Source organism: Musca autumnalis, unplaced genomic scaffold, assembly GCF_047663935.1.
Source record: "Musca autumnalis isolate F117 unplaced genomic scaffold, ASM4766393v1 scaffold_1, whole genome shotgun sequence".
NCBI lineage: Eukaryota > Metazoa > Arthropoda > Insecta > Diptera > Muscidae > Musca > Musca autumnalis.
The window spans coordinates 88,265,116-88,284,651 of NW_027411644.1; the positions used below are offsets into that span (position 1 = coordinate 88,265,116).

At 35.6% G+C, this 19,536-nt stretch overlaps 1 protein-coding gene across 8 annotated transcripts in view; it reads left to right on the forward strand.

Moving 5' to 3' along the window:
• The window catches only part of Nep2 (M13 family metallopeptidase neprilysin 2), a 96,644-nt gene extending 86,040 nt beyond the window's left edge, over positions 1-10,604 (forward strand). For all 8 annotated transcript variants that reach the window (XM_073984149.1, XM_073984112.1, XM_073984119.1 and 5 more), the window contains 4 exons: positions 6,876-7,285; positions 7,357-7,607; positions 7,672-7,858; positions 9,771-10,604. In XM_073984149.1, the coding sequence (XP_073840250.1) occupies positions 6,876-7,285; positions 7,357-7,607; positions 7,672-7,858; positions 9,771-9,922 (1,000 nt within the window). In that variant the 3' untranslated portion in view covers positions 9,923-10,604. The remainder of the gene's footprint in view (positions 1-6,875; positions 7,286-7,356; positions 7,608-7,671; positions 7,859-9,770) is intronic.
• Positions 10,605-19,536: the final 8,932 nt, after the last annotated feature.

Below are 19,536 nucleotides of genomic sequence, written 5' to 3' on the forward strand. Positions count from 1 at the left end.
CTGATTCCGTATTCGCACGCAAAACATGTACTTTTTTGTGTGAAGCGGGTCGTAGAATTCGGAACGTTTTGTCGAGGGGAATTCGAAAAGAACAAATCGAGTTTCCACACGAATTCGTTTAAAATTCGAAAGAAATTTTGTGAAAAATTCTGAGGGAAATTTTGATTGTCGTAACATTTTCGGACAACGCTCTGAAGAAATATTCGAAAATCTGCAGGAAATAGAATTGTTTTCGAAGATTTGTTTTGAGATTCGAAAATCGGAAACAATTCTGATGTTTGATTAGATATTCTGAATATCTTCTCTCAAAATTCTCAATGTTTATTCGGATATGATTCGAATTTCTCACTAACTAAATCGGACTTCATTTAAAATATTTGTTGAACTTTGTATTATTGCAATGTGGCTGCTGCCCGCTGAATTGTACATTTATAAAATTATAAAGCAAAGACCTTGCTAACAAATATTCCATATGATATTAGGTCTGTCTGGTTACCTTCCCAGCAAGAAATGCCCAGCAAGTAAACAGACACCTTCCCAGCAAGCAATCAGCTGACTTGCCAAAACAGAACAATTTTCCGCCAATAATAGAACCAAAGGAAGCAAAAATTTTGTATTTTATTTAAAATAAAAAAGAAAATGACAAAGAAAAGTAATTTTTCCACTTTGCAACTTTGTTCTCCGAAAAAACAATACAATTAGGCATGGTATAACAAACCAGTAGTGCGATTCTGTAACTCCTTAACGACAAAATTAACGACGAATGTCGGTAGTTAACGATAATTTTCGGTAAGTGCTATTCTGTATACCAATTTTAACGATTTTTGTCGGTAAATTTTGTCGTTAATTACCGAAAATTATTGTTAAGTTAACAACCAAAAAAAAGTAGTTGTTAAGTCTTAACGACAGTACATTATTGCAATATTTTGCTGAATTCTTTTAACAACGGCGTTTTATATGAACATATGCTATGTCAATAAAGACGGTACACAAGGTAAATTCCGCCTTATTGAGAAAAATCTTCTTAAGGCATTTACATAAGGGTTAACTATGTAGGATAACAGGGAAGCTTCGCCACTGTTGTGCTTTCGGCGGCGGCGATTTTATTGAAGCTGCATAAAGATCACCAAAGAGAAAGTTGTAGATCTTCGATTAACTCATAACTTTCCCTTGGAGGATCTACATGTAGCATCAATTAAATCGGCGCAGACGAAAGCGCAACTGTGGCGAAGCTGCCCCATGCTACCCTTTTCTTATTATTAAAGAGACAAATCTTCAAAAGAACTCAAGGCTATACCAATCCCCTTAATACTATTTTTCTACGAGGCCAAAACGTGTATGGTGTTCCTACAACCTACTTTGTTCTGTGGTAATATTATAGATTTAAACTCAGCATCACTAATAATAAGAATGCTAAAAATGTCGTATATGTTCGGATTTCCGAACTTTTTATACACTACGCTATGAGAAATTCCATTTGATGTGGGCGTGAATTGAATATGTGAATATATAAACTCAAATGACGGTAACGTGGATCCACGTACATCATTGTATGGGTTTAAGTCATGTCAAATTTCAAAGCTAAATATTCATATGGCAAAAATAACTCTTCGTTTTATTGCGGTGTTAAAAATTTATTTATCTGTACATTCATAAAAATACAATTAACTTCAAAGTGACCTTTTGACCAATGATTCTGATTACACTGTCCTGCCCACTTCTAACTTATAATGCCTTGCCGAGCTAATACGTGGATGCGAATGACACGTTTATTCATATCCTGGAATAAAACCACGAAAATCTATGAGATTTATTTACCTCCTAGAAGTACATACATACATACACACTTGACGCTTTAGAAGTTGAAAGAAGACTTGTGTTACGCATTGTTGGAATACTTGCAGATACTTATGTTAGGCGCATTTCTTCAAAAAGCGAACCTTTCTTCCTCCCTTACGCGATTTGTGCCTGTATTTGCGAAGAAACAATATTTTTAATTCAAAAATAATTAATAAATATCAAAATATAATATTTGACAATTTGTCTGTCTATCGATATTCGTCCGTATGTGCTAACGATTTCTACAATCGTTAACATAAAGTTACAGAATAGCACATTCGTTAACTCAACCGAATATATTTGTTAACTACCGATGTCGGTTCGTTATTAAAAAAAGTTACAGAATCGCACTACAGGTAAAGTAAATACTACAACAAATACAACTCAACAACAACCACATAGAAATTTGTTTTTGTTTGTAAACGTTAGTGTCAACGTACATGTAAACAAAATAAGGAAATGTCTATATATTATTGGAATTTAAAAAACTAATAATTATTCACATTTGACTGAATATTTTGAACAACATGAATGAAAACTCGTTAGATTTTCAATTTGAATGTTTCCATATCATTCCACTAAATGCATAATTTCTCGCAGAAAGTAGAATTCTTGCAAAAATGTTTGGGGTCGCTGGTAATTCATTGAAAAAAGAGAAGCTGTTTCAATCGTTTGCTTTTGAAAACAAAAAAGCACATGTTTATTAGGGCTTTATTCTTTTCAAGTTTAACAAAATAACACACATACAAACAAATATTGTACCGCCTCTATAAGCGGTGTTTCAGTCTGCGGCATGTCGTTCGGACCTGGTGGAGGTTACATGTCAATGATATGAAGGAGTCTTTATAGGAAATAGTTTTTTTTCTGATGAATAAATTTGTTCTTCAAAAAATATATATCCCTAATATACATCGAACATAGAAAAAAATATATAAAATGTCGTATGGAATTTGACACTAACATTACAGCCCAGTTCAGTCAGCTGGGTATTGCTGCTACCTTTTCTTGTTCTACCATGACAATTAGGCTTGATATTTCCACAATAAAATTGTTTTTAATTTTCACAAACATAAATAACCGAATAATTAAAAACAGCTGATTGATTGTTTTCAGGAAGGAGAAGAGTTGCAAGTGCATGCTACAAGAAATTTCACTAGCAAGAATTTGCAAACTCTCAGTAAAAGAACTGCTAAAATGTCTCTCTTTCGCTGGCTTTTGGTGTTAACAGACGACTTCCAGCAAAAATTGGTACAATATGTTACAAGTTTTAGGGTAACCAGACAGACCTATTATTTGATTTATCTAAAATGGAAATAACAATATTATAAACAACGTTTTAGAAAATGTGTGTACAATCTTAAACTTTCATTTATTGCAAAACATGTGCCAATTTCATCACAAAAAACTTGTTCCGTCTTTGTCACTTAGTAACTAAAAAAACAAGCAACAGCGTGAAGACACAACAAGTACTCTCCCTTGCCGTAAATCAACTCTTAACGAACGTTCGGCAAAGTTGTTCGTGAGAAAGAGAAACGAATTAAAGTTTCCCATTAGAGTATGTGCAGATTACTCGGAACATTTTCGAAATCAAGCACAGGAAAGTGCTCAGAAATTCAAAAGAAATCTTGCTGAAAATCTGTTCAATTTCTAAGGGAAATTTTGAGAAATCCGTAAATTTTCGGACAAAATGTTCGAAAACCTCGTAAAAGAATCTAATATCAGAGCCCTCGGAAAAAATTGTTTAGTGGGATGTTTTCATTGCGGGTTTTCTGTATTTGGGTAATACGGACGCCCACAGACCGTAGTTATGGTAGGAACGAGAATCAATATAAAAAATATTCAATAATAAAAAATATTGTTTTGCCCAAAATTTTTATTAAATTTTATATAACAAAACAAAGTAAACGTTTAAGATTGAACATTGATTGGTAATCATTTAAGAAGAGCGCTATGGTAGTGAACATTCATGTGCTTTAAAAATCGAACAAAGTATTAAACATAACATTATTCTAAACGACAGGTAGAATTTTGCTAATTTATTTTCATTTCATATTTTGAGTTATGTCAGTAGCCCATCGGGATTGTATTCATATGTCTTTCTATTGGGGGCTTAATCGAAGAACCACAAAATATTTTCTAGATATAATGAAGAAAATAATAATAGTCTGTCTGATGGTCTTCCAAAATTTACCGAAAATGGTAAATGACATTGGTCCAACCTTTTCACATTATAATTGGTCTGTTCCAGAACAGCAAGAATCTACAAATTTGTACCATTTTTCCGATATCATAAGGAAAAAAATTTGTAGATTTTTGCAGGTTCTGGAACAGGTATAATATTTCGCTCAATAACATAAAGGGCATATATTGACTACATCAGTTAACTTCTTCCGGCAACTCCCTCACCAAATTTACAGTTTTGCTTAAGTGCAATTTGAGGGCTGTTCGAGGATTGTTTTGATATTTTCATTGAAGGTAGTCCTTGTTATAATAATTACAACGGCATACTTCGTGGACAAGACTACGATTCCTGACATAATGATCCAAAAGCTAAAAAAATCGTACGGTGACCAACTAAACCAAAAGGAAAGGAGTGACTAGGTCCACAACCCTTGCACAACGTAATATTTCCTGAATACTCTTTAAGGAATCTTTAGATATTTTCATCGATGTATGATTCTGATTACAACGAAATATTTTTGTTTTGTCGTCCAGTCCATGTTACCTGACATAGTGGCTAAACATTTGTTCGGTGACCAACTAATATGTCTGGCAGGTAATAACTATTAACAGGAACCAAAGTTAAACACTTTTCCGCTTAAAGACTAATCTCAGATCGTTTTAAATTTTGATCAAATGACTAAAAAGTTATAATTTTATTTGTTTGAGTAGACAATACTTCTCCTTGTTCTAACGTTGTTGTTGTTGTAACAACGCAAATATGTTCTTTCATATATTTTATTCAACTATCTGGTTCTGATCCTCCTCTGTATTCAGATTAAAAAATTCTGCAACTTGGACTAACTGCGTCCATAAAGAAACAGGAGACTGCTGGGCATCCAAGCAAATGCAGCGTGTCGTATGGTCCCAGTGGCATGTGTTGGGAATCGTGGCATAAATTCGGGACCAATATGAATTGAGGCGGCTGCATGGTCGAGGCGGCTGCCATGGATGGATGGGGGATCGCTTCCATGTACGGCAATCACACTGTAACTTTGTAATACCTGCGCAACTGCATCAGTATGCTATTCAAGCTTGCCTGATAGTCTCATTGATTTCGGGACTCTCCTTTATACCTTTCTCCTCAGACCATGAAAATCTCTCCTGACGTGCCTTGGGGAAGCCTTCCACTAGATCGTGACAAGGATGCTTACGGCGTACCTAGCAGATACTGCATCGACAGCGTCTTGTTTTGTTGATGTACAGGTAAAATCTTCGTCTCCTCATGACGATAGTCGACTGGTGGCATGAGGAGTCACCCTGTTGCAGTTCTCAGGACGGCATTCTGATAGATTAGACTATTCTTACACTGCGTAGCGCTAACATTTGCATACCACACTGGCGCCGCATAACTTACCACAGACAGGTCTAATGCTTAATAAAAGGTCAACAAGGTTCCTTTATCAGCACCCCAAGTGCTGCCGGTCAGCGACTTGAGAACCTTGTTCCTACTTCTGATCGTGTCGCAACTAGTTGTGGCTTTCACAGACTACATACACATTCTGTCGAACGTTACACTCAATACCGTGCGGTAGTTAGTGGTGGAAATCAGGGCACCATCGACCAATATGTTCAGAGGGAACCTCATTCCAGCCGTCCAGGTTGTGAACAGTGTGGCAGTGCGCTTAGCGCCGGATATATTCATATTCCTCAGATGGAAGAAATGCACTAAGTCAGCTATGTAGACACATAACCTATCACATATGTCATCGACGATAAGACCCGATGTCGGTAAGACTGCTACTTGGTTAAGCTGATACTGACCAGAATTTCAGCAATTATGAAAAATTGTCTATATTTTATCGATGTTGATGCCCTAGATGGAGTTTTTCTATGTGGTCTGTTCAAAAGCAAAATTCCTATTAGGGCAAATTCCTATTCCTTTCTGAGATAAAGGCCCGATAAATGCAAACAACTGTAGTTTTAGCCCGGTTTAGATGAGGCCATAAAATCCGAACTGGATGTGACATTACAAAACCCTATTAGGGTTTTTGTATTCAGTGTTACATAGTGTTATGGATCTGTTCGTAGAACATTAATGTCCAAAGCTCCTGTTATTGTTTTTTATTCGGCCTTTTTTGGGGTACATATTTACCTTTTAACAAAGCCGACTGTTTTTTCTGTCGCACAAATTTCAATTGGAAATATACCAAGAGTCTAGTTCCAGATCCCAGATAAAATCACAAAAGCTCACCAACAAAATAATTTGATTCAAAAAGGTACAAAATCAAAAGATTTTTAGGTATCCAAAATCATTTAAAAACGTTTCAGGATGATATGCTTTTCCACAATTATCATTCATAAAACACATATCAGTTTTGTTGGTCCCTACAAATCTCACAATTGTTTTCACATCACATTTGTTTACAGTTACTGTTCGTTATTTTAATTCCACACAATTCACAAAGGATTCCGGCCACAATTAATTTTATTTTTAACTAAAATTTTTGTTACGCTTTTTTATTCTAACCTAAAAGCCTTAGATTAGATAAAGTTATTTGGTTAATAATTTATTATAATCAAAGACGTTTAAATAATTATAATAAATAATTTTTATTTTTGTTTCATTTTTATTTTCGAACATGATCACACCCACCACGTTACACTAAAACAAAATCTAAATCCATATCTCAAAATCGCCGTAAACATTTTTTGTTGCTAAACATTCGACAACATTTTGTTCATGCGCCACTTGACATTTTAACAAAAAACTCCCGAAATCATGCAACAAAAATTTTAATTTTGCCACGCCTCAAATCATGCATACATGAAATTCGCAAATTTTCCTTACAAATCGCCAAATTTCGAAAAAACAGCTTAGCAATCTCTGTGGGTTCCCTGTACGTACGCAAGCACTTTAAGGAAGACTCCAAATCCAATGCCTTGGAAATGGTTAACAATATACGCGATGTATTCGATGAAATATTGGATCAAGTCTCGTGGATGGATGACAAGACTAAAGCAGAGGCGAAGAGGAAATTAAAGCACATGACCACACACATTGGTTATCCCGATGAAATGTTGGATGACAACAAACTGGCTGAATATTATGAAAAATTGGAAATTGATGCTGACAAATATTTCGAATCGTTCCTGAAAATGAACGTCTTTGGCACCGATTATTCGTTCAACAAATTAAGATTGCCTGTAAACAAGACCGATTGGATACGTCATGCTCGCCCAGCTGTGGTGAATGCTTTCTACTCATCCATTGAAAATAGTATACGTAAGTGGTAACACTATCTCGTTTACTTTTTAAGCAGTAAATAATTGAGAGTTATTCTTTCCTCTCTTCAGAATTCCCCGCTGGTATTTTGCAAGGTCACTTCTTCAATGCCCACCGTCCCAAATACATGAACTATGGTGCCATCGGCTATGTCATTGGCCACGAAATTACCCATGGTTTCGATGATCAAGGCCGTACCTTTGATTTGGAAGGTAATTTGCTTGATTGGTGGGAAGCCGATACCCAAAAAGCCTATTTGGAAAAGGCCAAGTGCATCATTGAACAATATGGCAATTATACCGATAGACAAACTGGTTTGAATGTAAGCATGACTTGTGATTCTGAGAGAATTGTTAAATTAATTGGGCTTTCTTTTTTCCCTCCAGCTTAATGGCATCAATACTCAGGGTGAAAATATTGCCGATAATGGCGGTATCAAGGAATCTTACATTGCCTATAAGAAATGGGTGGCAATGAATGGTGATGAACCTAAATTGCCTGGCCTGAATTATTCACCAGAACAAATGTTCTGGATTTCAGCTGCCCAGACATGGTGTGCCGTGTACAGAAAAGGTAAGTTTTGTTGCAGGACAAAGGTTTTATATAGACTTTCCCCATAGGAAAGTCATCGCCGATGAACTTTGCTATAGGAAAAGTCATCGCCGATGAAATTTTCTATAGGAAAAGTCATCGCCGATGAAATTTTCTATAGGAAAAGTAATCGCCGGCGGACTTTTCTCTAAGAAAAGTCACTGCTGATAAACTTTTCTATATAGGAAAAATCATCACCGATGAACTTTTCTATGAGAGAAGTCATCGCCGATAACCTTTTCTCTAAGAAAAGTCACTTCTGATGAACTTTTCTATATAGGAAAAATCATCGCCGATGAAGTTTTCTATGAGAGTAGTCATCGCCGATGAACTTTTCTATGAGAGAAGTCATCGCCGATGAACTTTTCTATAGGAAAAGTCACCTCCGATGAACTTTTCTATAAGAAAATTCATCGTCATCGCCGAAGAGCTTTTCTATAAGAAAAAAGTCATCAGCGATGACTATAAGAAAAGTCATCGCCGATGAACTTTTTTATAAGAAAAGTCATCGCGTATGAACTTTTCTATAAGAAAAGTCATCTCTGATGAACTTTTCTATAAGAAAAGTCATCTCTGATGAACTTTTCTATAAGAAAAGTCATCTCTGATGAACTTTTCTATAAGAAAAGTCATCTCTGATGAACTTTTCTATAAGAAAAGTCATCTTCGATAAACTTTTCTATAAGAAAAGTCATCTTCGATAAACTTTTCTATAAGAAAAGTCATCTTCGATAAACTTTTCTATAAGAAAAGTCATCTTCGATAAACTTTTCTATAAGAAAAGTCATCTCCGATGAACTTTTCTATAGGAAAAGTCATCTCCGATGAACTTTTCTATAGGAAAAGTCATCGCCGCTGAACTTTTCTATAGGAAAAGCCATGGCCGATGAACTTTTCTATAGGAAAAATAATCGCCGGCGGACTTTTCTATAAGAAAATTCATCGCCGATGAACTTTTCTATGAGAAAAGTCATCGCCGATGAACTTTTCTATGAGAAAAGTCATCTCCGATGAACTCTTCTATAGGAAAAGTCATCTCCGATGAACTCTTCTATAGGAAAAGTCATCTCCGATGAACTCTTCTATAGGAAAAGTCATCTCCGATGAACTTTTCTATAGGAAAAGTCATCTCCGATGAACTTTTCTATAGGAAAAGTCATCTCCGATGAACTTTTCTATAGGAAAAGTCATCTCCGATGAACTTTTCTATAGGAAAAGTCATCTCCGATGAACTTTTCTATAGGAAAAGTCATCTCCGATGAACTTTTCTATAAGAAAAGTCATCGCCGATGAACTTTTCTATGAGAAAAGTCATCTCTGATGAACTTTTCTATAGGAAAAGTCATCTCCGATGAACTTTTCTATAGGAAAAGTCATCTCCGATGAACTTTTCTATAGGAAAAGTCATCTCCGATGAACTTTTCTATAGGAAAAGTCATCTCCGATGAACTTTTCTATAGGAAAAGTCATCTCCGATGAACTTTTCTATAGGAAAAGTCATCTCCGATGAACTTTTCTATAGGAAAAGTCATCTCCGATGAACTTTTCTATAGGTAAAGTCATCTCCGATGAACTCTTCTATAGGAAAAAAATAGTACAAAATATAATTTTGTCCGATGAACTTTTCTATAGGAAAAGTCATCTCCGATATACTTTTCTATAGGAAAAGTAATCTCCGATATACTTTTCTATAGGAAAAGTCATCTCCGATGAACTTTTCTATAGAAAAAGTCATCGCCGATGAACTTTTCTATAGAAAAAGTCATCGCCGATGAACTTTTCTATAGAAAAAGTCATCGCCGATGAACTTTTCTATAGGAAAAGTCATCGCCAATGAACTTTTCTATAAGAAAAAAAATAATAATCTTATTTGCTTTCCTGTTCTCTTTTACAGAAACTCTCAAAATGCGTATTACCACCGGTGTCCATTCGCCCAATGAATTCCGTGTCTTGGGGTCAATGAGCAATATGAAGGACTTCTCAAAAGATTTCCAATGTCCTGAAGGATCACCGATGAATCCGGTTAAGAAATGTGAAGTTTGGTAAACTACACACACACACACACACACTGAGAGAACAAAATCTATTTTTGTTAATAATACACAACAAAAAAGGAAAACAAAGCAAACCACCAAAAGAGGAGGTTTCTAAAACCCCCACCGTTTGGAGGTTTTGTCTAATGTTGACATCTTATTTTTTTGTATTTAATCTTTCCGCTCTGTACTTTTCGGCAGCAATCGCCTCCCCCTTCAAACATCTTTTCTTACTTCTAACATTAGTTTGTAAGTGTATGTATGTTTGTTTATAGTATAATTATTATTTTTCACCATTCTGATTTGTTTATATCCCCCCCACCCAACACCGCCACAACTACCCCACACATCCTGATATTTTATTTCACTCTGCCGTAATTTTGCAATTTTTTTTTACAATTTACGGTTGTGTTTGTATGTATTTTCTTTTTCTAACGAGCTAAGTAATTTTATATGAATGTACGTACGTTTTACTTTTTTTGAAAAGAGAAAAATGCCAAATCAAGAACAATTTGAAAGAAAAAAATTATATTTTGTACTATTTTTTTATGTTAATTATAAAATATTTTTTTTATTATTTATAACCATTTTTTGTTCGTTTCTTTTTAAGTACGAAACTAATGTAACAAAATTTTAATTGATCAAAATATTATTACAAATAAAAAGAAAAAATAAATGTGAAATTAATATGAAAATTTTATTCAAGACTTTTAGTTCAATGTACGAACACTTATTCCAAGTCAAAATTGGTCAAACCCGCAAAACAGCAATTTTTCTTAAGGAACCGTACTCGAAATTTACAAATAGTTTGAAGTTAGCGTTATGTGGGGACTACACGATAATATGGGAAGACATTTTAGGATACATAAAGCTTTAACGTAATCGGTTACGCTTCAGCTAGCCACAAAGAGATAGACAGACATGGTTAAATAGCTTCGAAATCGTTCGAAACGGATTTGGTTTTATGTGGTCTAATTCTGACAAAGGGCAGACGAACATAAAGGCATTTGTTGATTAGCACAATACAAGCACAGTGTTTAGTCTTTACTTGTGATGGTGCCCATTGCTGATATAAATCCATTTCTGATGGTTATATCAAAGTGTATAAGTATATCGTCTTTAGACATGAATTTGATGGTATGAATACGGCCAATTAAAAAAAAAACAAGTAAGCAAAGGATCAAATTCGGGCGGGCCCGACTACATGATACCCTACACCACCACAATTTCAATGTAATTTGTCGAAATTTTTTCTGGGCCAAATTGCGTCACAGATATAAAATTTCATCCAAATCTCTGTCAATTTTTTTTTGTTCTAATACGTAAAAACCGCCGAAAATATACATGGGAGCTATATCCAAACCATTTCCAAAAAAATTGGCGAACTTATTCCTAGACATAATTCCGTCACATTTTCTAAGTTCCATCAAAATTAGGAAATACCTCAAACCGGGCGAATATATGAACATAGCAGCTATATTCAAATCTGAACCGATTTCAATATACATTGGTAAACATATTTCTAGTCCGAATTCGAAGACGTTTTCAAAACTTAATCAAAATTAAAGCGAATTTGCGTGTTTGGTGCATCAAATACATGAAATCGGCCGTACATATACAATATGGGAGCTATGGCTAGAAAAAATGATCTTCCCCAATTTTCAGCTGTTTCCTTTTGCATGTTACATACAAATGCACAAAGATTATACAAATATAGAGAAAATTGCGATATCTCCATTGTTTGGCCACCTACGCCAACCAACTTTACATCTATACATTTTCTTACGGGCAAAATGTGCCTCATCCGTTCAGACAATTTGGAGTCGATTTGGTAATGTCCGTCCGTCTGTCTAGCTGGCTGCGGCACAGGATAACTCTCGAACGGATGAAACGATTTGATCCATACTTTGTACATCGTGAAATTTCGACCAGACATAGATGAGGTTTCAACATGGACTCAATCGGTCCACTCCTTCGGGTACCTCCCACACAAAATTTTGGAAGAGTTCAGTTTAGCACCTGCCCTCGAATCGCACCGCACCCCATACTACGGTACCAGTTTCATCTGGGGCAAGTCCGTACTTCCTGAGAAAATAGCCTGAAAGGTGCAAAAAAACCCCTACGACACCGTGTGTAGTGGTTGGAGCGCAAGATAACTCTCGAACGGATTTGCCAATTCGGTCCAAAATTTGGCCTTCGTAATATTTTTCCAAAATTAGTTTAAATTTGAAGATAAGCCATATCGGCCCACTTATTCAGGTAACTATTCCGATTTGGTCCATACTTTTTGTAACGTAATATCTCTACGGGACATAGATCAGGTTCTAATATGGACTATATAGGTCCTTCGAGTACTTCCCACACAAAATTTGTGAAGAGTGCAGTTTAAGGCCTGCTCTTAAACAGTTTTGCTTCTTTTGTAACAAATTGTATTCGCTGCCTCCATTACGGCAGTACACGTTTTTTAGGGGAAAGTCCATACTTTCTGAGAAAATAGTCCGAAAGGTTTAAAATACCTCTATGGAACCATGTGTAGTGGCTGGAGCGCACGATAATTTCGAACGGATCAGCCGAATCGGTCCAAAATTTAGAATTCCCTTTGGTTTTTGTTGTAACAACTTGTATTCGCTTTCCCCATTACGAAGCACAATGCCCAGTGGATCCACTTGTATGGAGAAAGTGGCCAAAAATATTTAGAGTGTAAAAATCAAGCCAATGCGCCAGTTACAGGTTTGTACTGCTGCGAAGAGTGTTTTAAGAAACCACGAGCGTAGCATTCTTCCCCCTTTCCCCTCTGGAGGGGGTATACGGTAAGAATTGTTTTATGCTGTTAATACAAAATGACATGAACAAAGGTCCCGATTATCTTATGATGCAAAAATAAGCTTGGGGAAACGAAATCGTCTCCAAAACAACATAAAATCCAACCAATTTAGCGGATTAAAAAAATCAACATTTTTGTCTGAAAATTGATTAAATTTTTAATATAGATCTTATAGCGTTCTTCCTGGAAGGAACATGCCGCTAACGTAAGACAAATTTGGAAGAAGATTTCTTCACCTTGCCACTGATGCCAATTAAGTTAATGAACGTGGTCAGATAACAGAGTTATACGCTAATATATCCATGGAAAGCCTATTCCAGGGCAGCTTTAGTCAGCGACCCACCATTTATAGTCTGGCACTAGATGGCAGCTGATTTTAATACTGAATAATCTTAAACCCATGACCTACTTTGGAAAATTATTCCCGAGGTGGGCACAGGTGGGCATCATGACTAAAACCTTAGGTCAAATTTAAGTATATGATCGAATTGGCATTACAAAATACACTAAGAAAATATGCAGCTAACTGCAATTCCACAACACGTTAAAACACTATTTTTTAATGCAAATTAAGCTATTACCTCCTCCTTCAAAATCCACTATAATATTTTGCTATACGTATTATTTTCGCGATGTTTTGAATATATTTACTTGCACTTAAACATAGGTTGTACTCACAACAAAAAATATTAGTCAAATGTTCCGACTTTTGAAGCTATTCTTAAGAAGGTCGCGTTCGAATGAAACAAAAACTAGTATATTTTTAAAAAGGTCCATGTCATAGCTGTCAGAGTTGCCAGGTGTTTTACCAAAATGTTGACATTCATTTTTTTATTTTTGGCCAATGGGTGGATCCACTGTGCAATGGTTCAAGAAACGATTTTCCTGGCCAAAAATCAAAATTTTGTTTTGTAACAGATATTTAATTTCTACATGGGATTCGATAGTAAACATATAGAAACTAAGGACACCAAAAAATTAGGTCAAAATAATGGAAGGCGCGGGCGTGGGGTGCCCCTAAAGACGAACATTTTTCCCACGTTTGAGAAATACGTAATTTTTGAAAACTTCTGGAGAAAGAAATAGCTATTTCTCGAAAACTATAACATATATTGAGTTCGCTGGTTTTTTGTTAGGTAGGTAGGATTGTGGCCTTTAAAAATGAATTAAACAAATTATCGTGGCGTTTACACAACATGAGCTATATTATTTTTCCTCAGGTACTAAATTTTATGAAATTCCAAATTTAGTGGACTAGAACTTTTGTGGAACAACATGGAACAATGTTCTGTTTCTACAGAAATATGCGCGAGAGTCTCCTCTTTCAGCCCATATACACTTTTGTTCCCGTCCCGTTCCGTACGTTTAACACTTTTTTAAATTTATTGAAATTACATGGGTAAAAATGTGTGTTTTTCCATACCAATTCCCATATGAATTACGGCTTTTTTACACAAATTAAAATTTTTTGGAGTATATGAGTTTTCATATGAGTTATATAAGTTTTATGAACACCCAAGGAGCATTTTATTTTAATTTTTGAAAAAATTTAAAATTTTTGTATTTTTTTATGTGAAATATTTGTGAAAAAATTTTTATTTTTTTTTTCGAATTTTTTTTTTTATTTTTCTTTGACATAAATAAACTATAAGTATTTATTGACGTTTGACCATCTTTAATATATAAGAAGATATAAAAACACAAAAGCACTGATATTTAGATGAAAAATAGTAAAAAAATTCAAAAGTTTAACTTTGATATTGAATTCCTCTGCAACTACCAGGCCGAATTTGACCGCTTGTAATTCACCGGAAAGCTGAATGTGTTATCTGTCTAAGAAAAAAAGAATTGTGAAAATATCTCTCTCCGTTCAAAAGTTACAGAATTTTGACCAGGAAAAAAACGATTCTGAACCACTGTGCGACGGTACATGTTTTTCAGGGGCAAGTCCTTACTTCTTGTGATAATGGCCCAAAAGCTCAAAAAAACCTGCCGGTACCAACTAAACTGAGTAGTACGTAAGATAACCCTCGAACCGATTTGGTCCAAACATTGTACATCGTAATATATAGACGTCAGAAGTATTGTGTGTTACTTCTTTTCTTTAGGTACGAGGCTGAGGGTATATCTCTGTCGGCCAAGCCGACTAATACTTTTTACTTGTTTTGAGTGTAATATAACGACGGACAAGAGCCACTGCTTTTGATAGTTATTGTATCTCCCAGCCGTTTTAGTTAGTCACCGCAAGATATTTTAGAGGTTTTGAGCTATTACCTCAGGAAACATGGACTTGCCCACAAAACACAAGACAAGGAAGGAATACCTTCAGTGAAAAATGTAAAACGAACCTCGAACACACTTTAAACTGCATTTAAGCATTTTTTCATCTTTTGTGAGGGAGGTAACCGAAGGTGTTGTGCAAAATAGACCTTCTTGATCCATTTTACGAAGTGCAATGTTTCGACGAAATCGGATACTTAATTAGTAAGTTATTGTACATATCAGTCATTTTAGATAGTATTGCCGGCAGGTTTTTTAGAGTTTTTGGATTATTATGTCAGCCAATATAGACTTTCCCCCGATAAGAATTGTACCGTAGTAATCAGGGATCGCGTGGACAACCCGCTGCAAAATTTTCAAAACAATCAGAGAGCTGGTCGTAAACTGTCTTTTGTGAAAAATTTTGAAATTTTGTTTGGGAGCACCCGAAAGATTGGGTCAATATAGCACGGTGCTCTTGAACCGACTTCAAATGGAAGGTGCTAGAACCTGGAAAGTTTTTGCGTATTCTGAAACTACACTGTTCATAGATGAGAAAAATCAAAAAACAAAAAAATCGCCGGAGCGCTTTTTGAATAAATCGCGGTCAAAGTTCGCATTTTTAGGGTTTTTTTAGGTTTTCACGATTTTGCTAGGAAACCGCAAGCCCTATCAAAATGGACCTAAAGAAAATGTTGAAGCAGTAAAAATTCAATACAAGAATGTCCTTTATGATATTTTCGTAGGTTTCACCATTTATGAGATATAGAAGTTCAAATTGTTACAATTCACTGACTGTATATAAAACATGACTGTAAAACGCCGTATACATTAGAGCATTTTTGTCGGGTTAACCTTCTTTGGTAGGATTTATTTGACATATAACAAATGGAATTAAACCTACACAGAAAAAAATTTTTCCGATAAACAGCTTTATCAAAATTTGTATGTATTTTGTAACTAACTAAAATGCAACTAACATTTTACAAGACGATGAAATAAAAGTTATTATGTTTTCAATAAATAACTACTTGAAAAACAGCACGTCAAAAAACTGAAAATGTTTGGGGAAGTATTTGATAAACACGTTTGTAAATATGACAATTCGTTTATCGGCAAAAAAACAATCAAAATTTAATTGAATATTTGAATTTGTTTGTCAAATCGTTGTCCATTTTTTCTGTGTATATATATCTCAAAAATGGTACAACATAGGAAAAAACTACGAAAGCCAATCTTGTAGAAAATTTTCACAGCTATAAGCTAGTCCCATTTCGATAAGACTTACCGTTTTCAAGCAAATCGTGAAAACATAACCTCGTTATCCTGGGGACTGAGGGTATCGAGGGGGGTAACGAGGGTATATATATACATTCTGATTTAATCAAAAGGTGCTTCATCGAAACAATGGTTTTGAAACCAAGTATGTTTGGACGAAATCCCTTTAAAAAAATTTGGAGTCGATTTAGCCTTGTCCGTTCGGATATCCGACTGCTGGTGCGAACGATAACTCTCGAAGGGGGTAACCGATTTGGTCCAAACGTTACCATCGTAATATATTGTCCTAGCTTAGATTAAGTTCGAATATAAACTATCACGGTGTTCTTGAATCAACTTTAAATGGAAGGTGCTTACATGTGGAAAGTTTTGCGGATTCTGAAACTACAATGTTCATAGATGAGAAAAATAAAAAAAAAACAAAAAAATCGCCGGGACGCTTTTTAAATAAATCGCGGTCAAAGTTCACATTTTTAGGGTTTTTTAAGTGCTCACGATTCTGCTTGAAATCCGCAAGTTTTAAGAAATGGACCTAAAGAAAATATTGTAGCAGTGAAAATTTTCTACAAAAATATCTGTATGATATTTTCGTAGGTTTTACCATTTTTGAGATACAGAAGTTTAAATTGGGACAATGCACCGCCTGTATCGCCTCCTTATAAAACAAAGTCATGTACGGTGCGCCTTAAAAAAAGAATAATAAATATACATCGGATTTTTGCATATTTTTGAAAATTATAATGTGAAGAATACCTTTGATAAACAGTAGAAACTGGATATTTGTACGTATTATTGAGTATTTTCAATATAACATCGATTTTCTATCACTGGAATGATATAATTCTAAATAATAACGTAGATACTCTTGTGCCAGACACTGAAAATAATACATGAAAATATTATAGCTTTTAGGAGAGAACGGAGGTGAAGGAGCTCCCTTTCTCCCTTCTTACCCATAAGCTCAAAACATTTTCATGAAAATTCTGACACAAGACTTACAATTGGTTGCAATTTCAAAAATATGCAAAAATCCGATGTCTAATAATAAAAAATAAAATATAAAAACCACTTTACCCTGGGAAGTTTTTGTCGATTCTGAAACAGCAGTGTTCATAGATGAGACAAATTCAAAAACAAGAAAAAGTCCCTGGAGGGAGGGATTTTAAATAAATCGCGGTCAAAGTTCACATTTTTAGGTTTACGCGATTTAGCTAGGAAACCAATCGAATGTCAGTTATGATTTGTTCCTAGTAGGATGTCCAGTCGTAGACCCATACTTATATATACCAAAATGAATGTCTCGACGAGCTGAGTCGATCTGGCTATGTGTGTCCGTCCGTCTGTCCGTCTGTCCATCTAAACCTTGTAATCACGCTACAGGTCGCAATTTTGATCGGATCGTCACGAAATTTTGCATGTTGATGGGGGTCCCGGAGGGGAAGAAGCCTATTGATTTTGGTGATGGTCGGATAATATTTAGGGGTCGGAAAGGGCAAAAAACTTAGGTGGATAAAATGACAACGTTTTTTTTTCAAAGCGATTATATCAGCTTCTATATCAGCGATTATATCAGCTTCACCTTTCAGACGATGTAAGGTAGGTGCTCGTAGGTGATCAATTAACGAAGATATCACAATAGTCGCAAATAAAGCCCAAATTTTCATGTTTGCGATTTTAATTATAATGACGAATACCACAGCTTTGGTTTGGGACTTTCTAAAAGCAAAGCCTGACTATGAAAGTAGAAGATTCCATATTTACAATGATGCAAACTAGTCGGTGATACATCCCATTTACCCATTTTTTGGAAATCACGCTACAGGTCGCAATTTTGATCGGATCGTCACGAAATTTTGAGGGTTAATGGGGATCTCAAAGATGAAGAAGCCTATTGATTTTGGTGATGGTCTGATAATATTTAGGGGTCGGAATGAGCAAAAAATTTATTTGGAGAAAAAGTCAACAAAAGGCAAATCCTGGCAATGAAAGTAGAAAATATCACCTTTACAACGATGTAACGTAAGTTGTTGTAGGTGGTAAAGCAACGAAGATATCGCAATAGTAGCAAATAGAACCCAACTTTTCATTTTTGCGATTTTAATAATAATGACGGATATCACACCTTTGGTTGGGGACCTTTTAAAAGCAAAGCCTGACTTCGAAAGTAGAAAATCCCATCTTTAAAATTATGCAAAGTAGGTTGGCGTAGGTGGGTCAAATAATATAGATATCGCAATAGTCGGTAATGCATCCCTTTTTCTGCAATCAAACTTTCGTATCTCCCTAAAAGAAATGTTTTCGAGTGAAAAGATTATGTACAGAGGTAGTGGTGTAGGGTATCACATAGTCGGCCCCGTACCGACTATAGCCTTTTTTACTTGTTCATCTATAAACATTGTAGTTTCAGAATCCGCAAAAACTTTCTAGGTGTAAGCACCTTCCATTTAAAGTTGGTTTAAGAGCACCGTGATATATTGGCCCAATCTTTGGGTTGCCTCCCAAACAAAATTTCAAAAATGTTCACAAAAGTACAGTTTACGACCAAATCTCTGATTGTTTTGAAATTTTTGCAGCGGGTTGACCACGTGGTCGGTGATTTCGACGGTACAATTCTTATCGGGGGAAAGATGAGCACTATAACTTGCGAATTCGTAAAATGTCTTTCAAGCTTACATCAAGGTTCAAGACGGCCTATTTTGGGCAACACCTTCGGGTATCTCCATCACAAAAGATAAAAAATGCTTAAATGCAGTTTAAAGTCTGTTCGAGGTTCATTTTGAACTTTTTTACTGAAGGTAGTCCTTGTGGTCCTGCTTTTTGTGGGCCATGTTTCCTGAGGTAACCAACTAAAACGGCTGGGGGACACAATAACTATCAAAAGGAGTGGCTACCGGTATAACTTTTGTCCGTCGTAATATTACACTCAAAATTAAATGAAATTCGAAGATGGACCATATCCGACAATACCGGAAAGTATTTTCAAATTTTACCAATTGAATTCATAGAGCACCCCGAGAGTGGTAGGACGAAGAGGAGTGTGCTACGCCGTATAAGAAGAGCCCTCCCAGCCGAGGAGGTACCACCACAATTTACGATGGGAGATGTTGCAGATGCCATCCGAAATGCGAAATCATCAAAATGGTAGGGCCCAAACCAAATATCGATGGTAATGCCTAAGCAACTTGATGAACCCGGAGTTAGCCACTCATATTGCACCAGAGGCCTGGAAAGTTGCAGGGTGTTCCCGCTACTGAAGCCTGCACAGA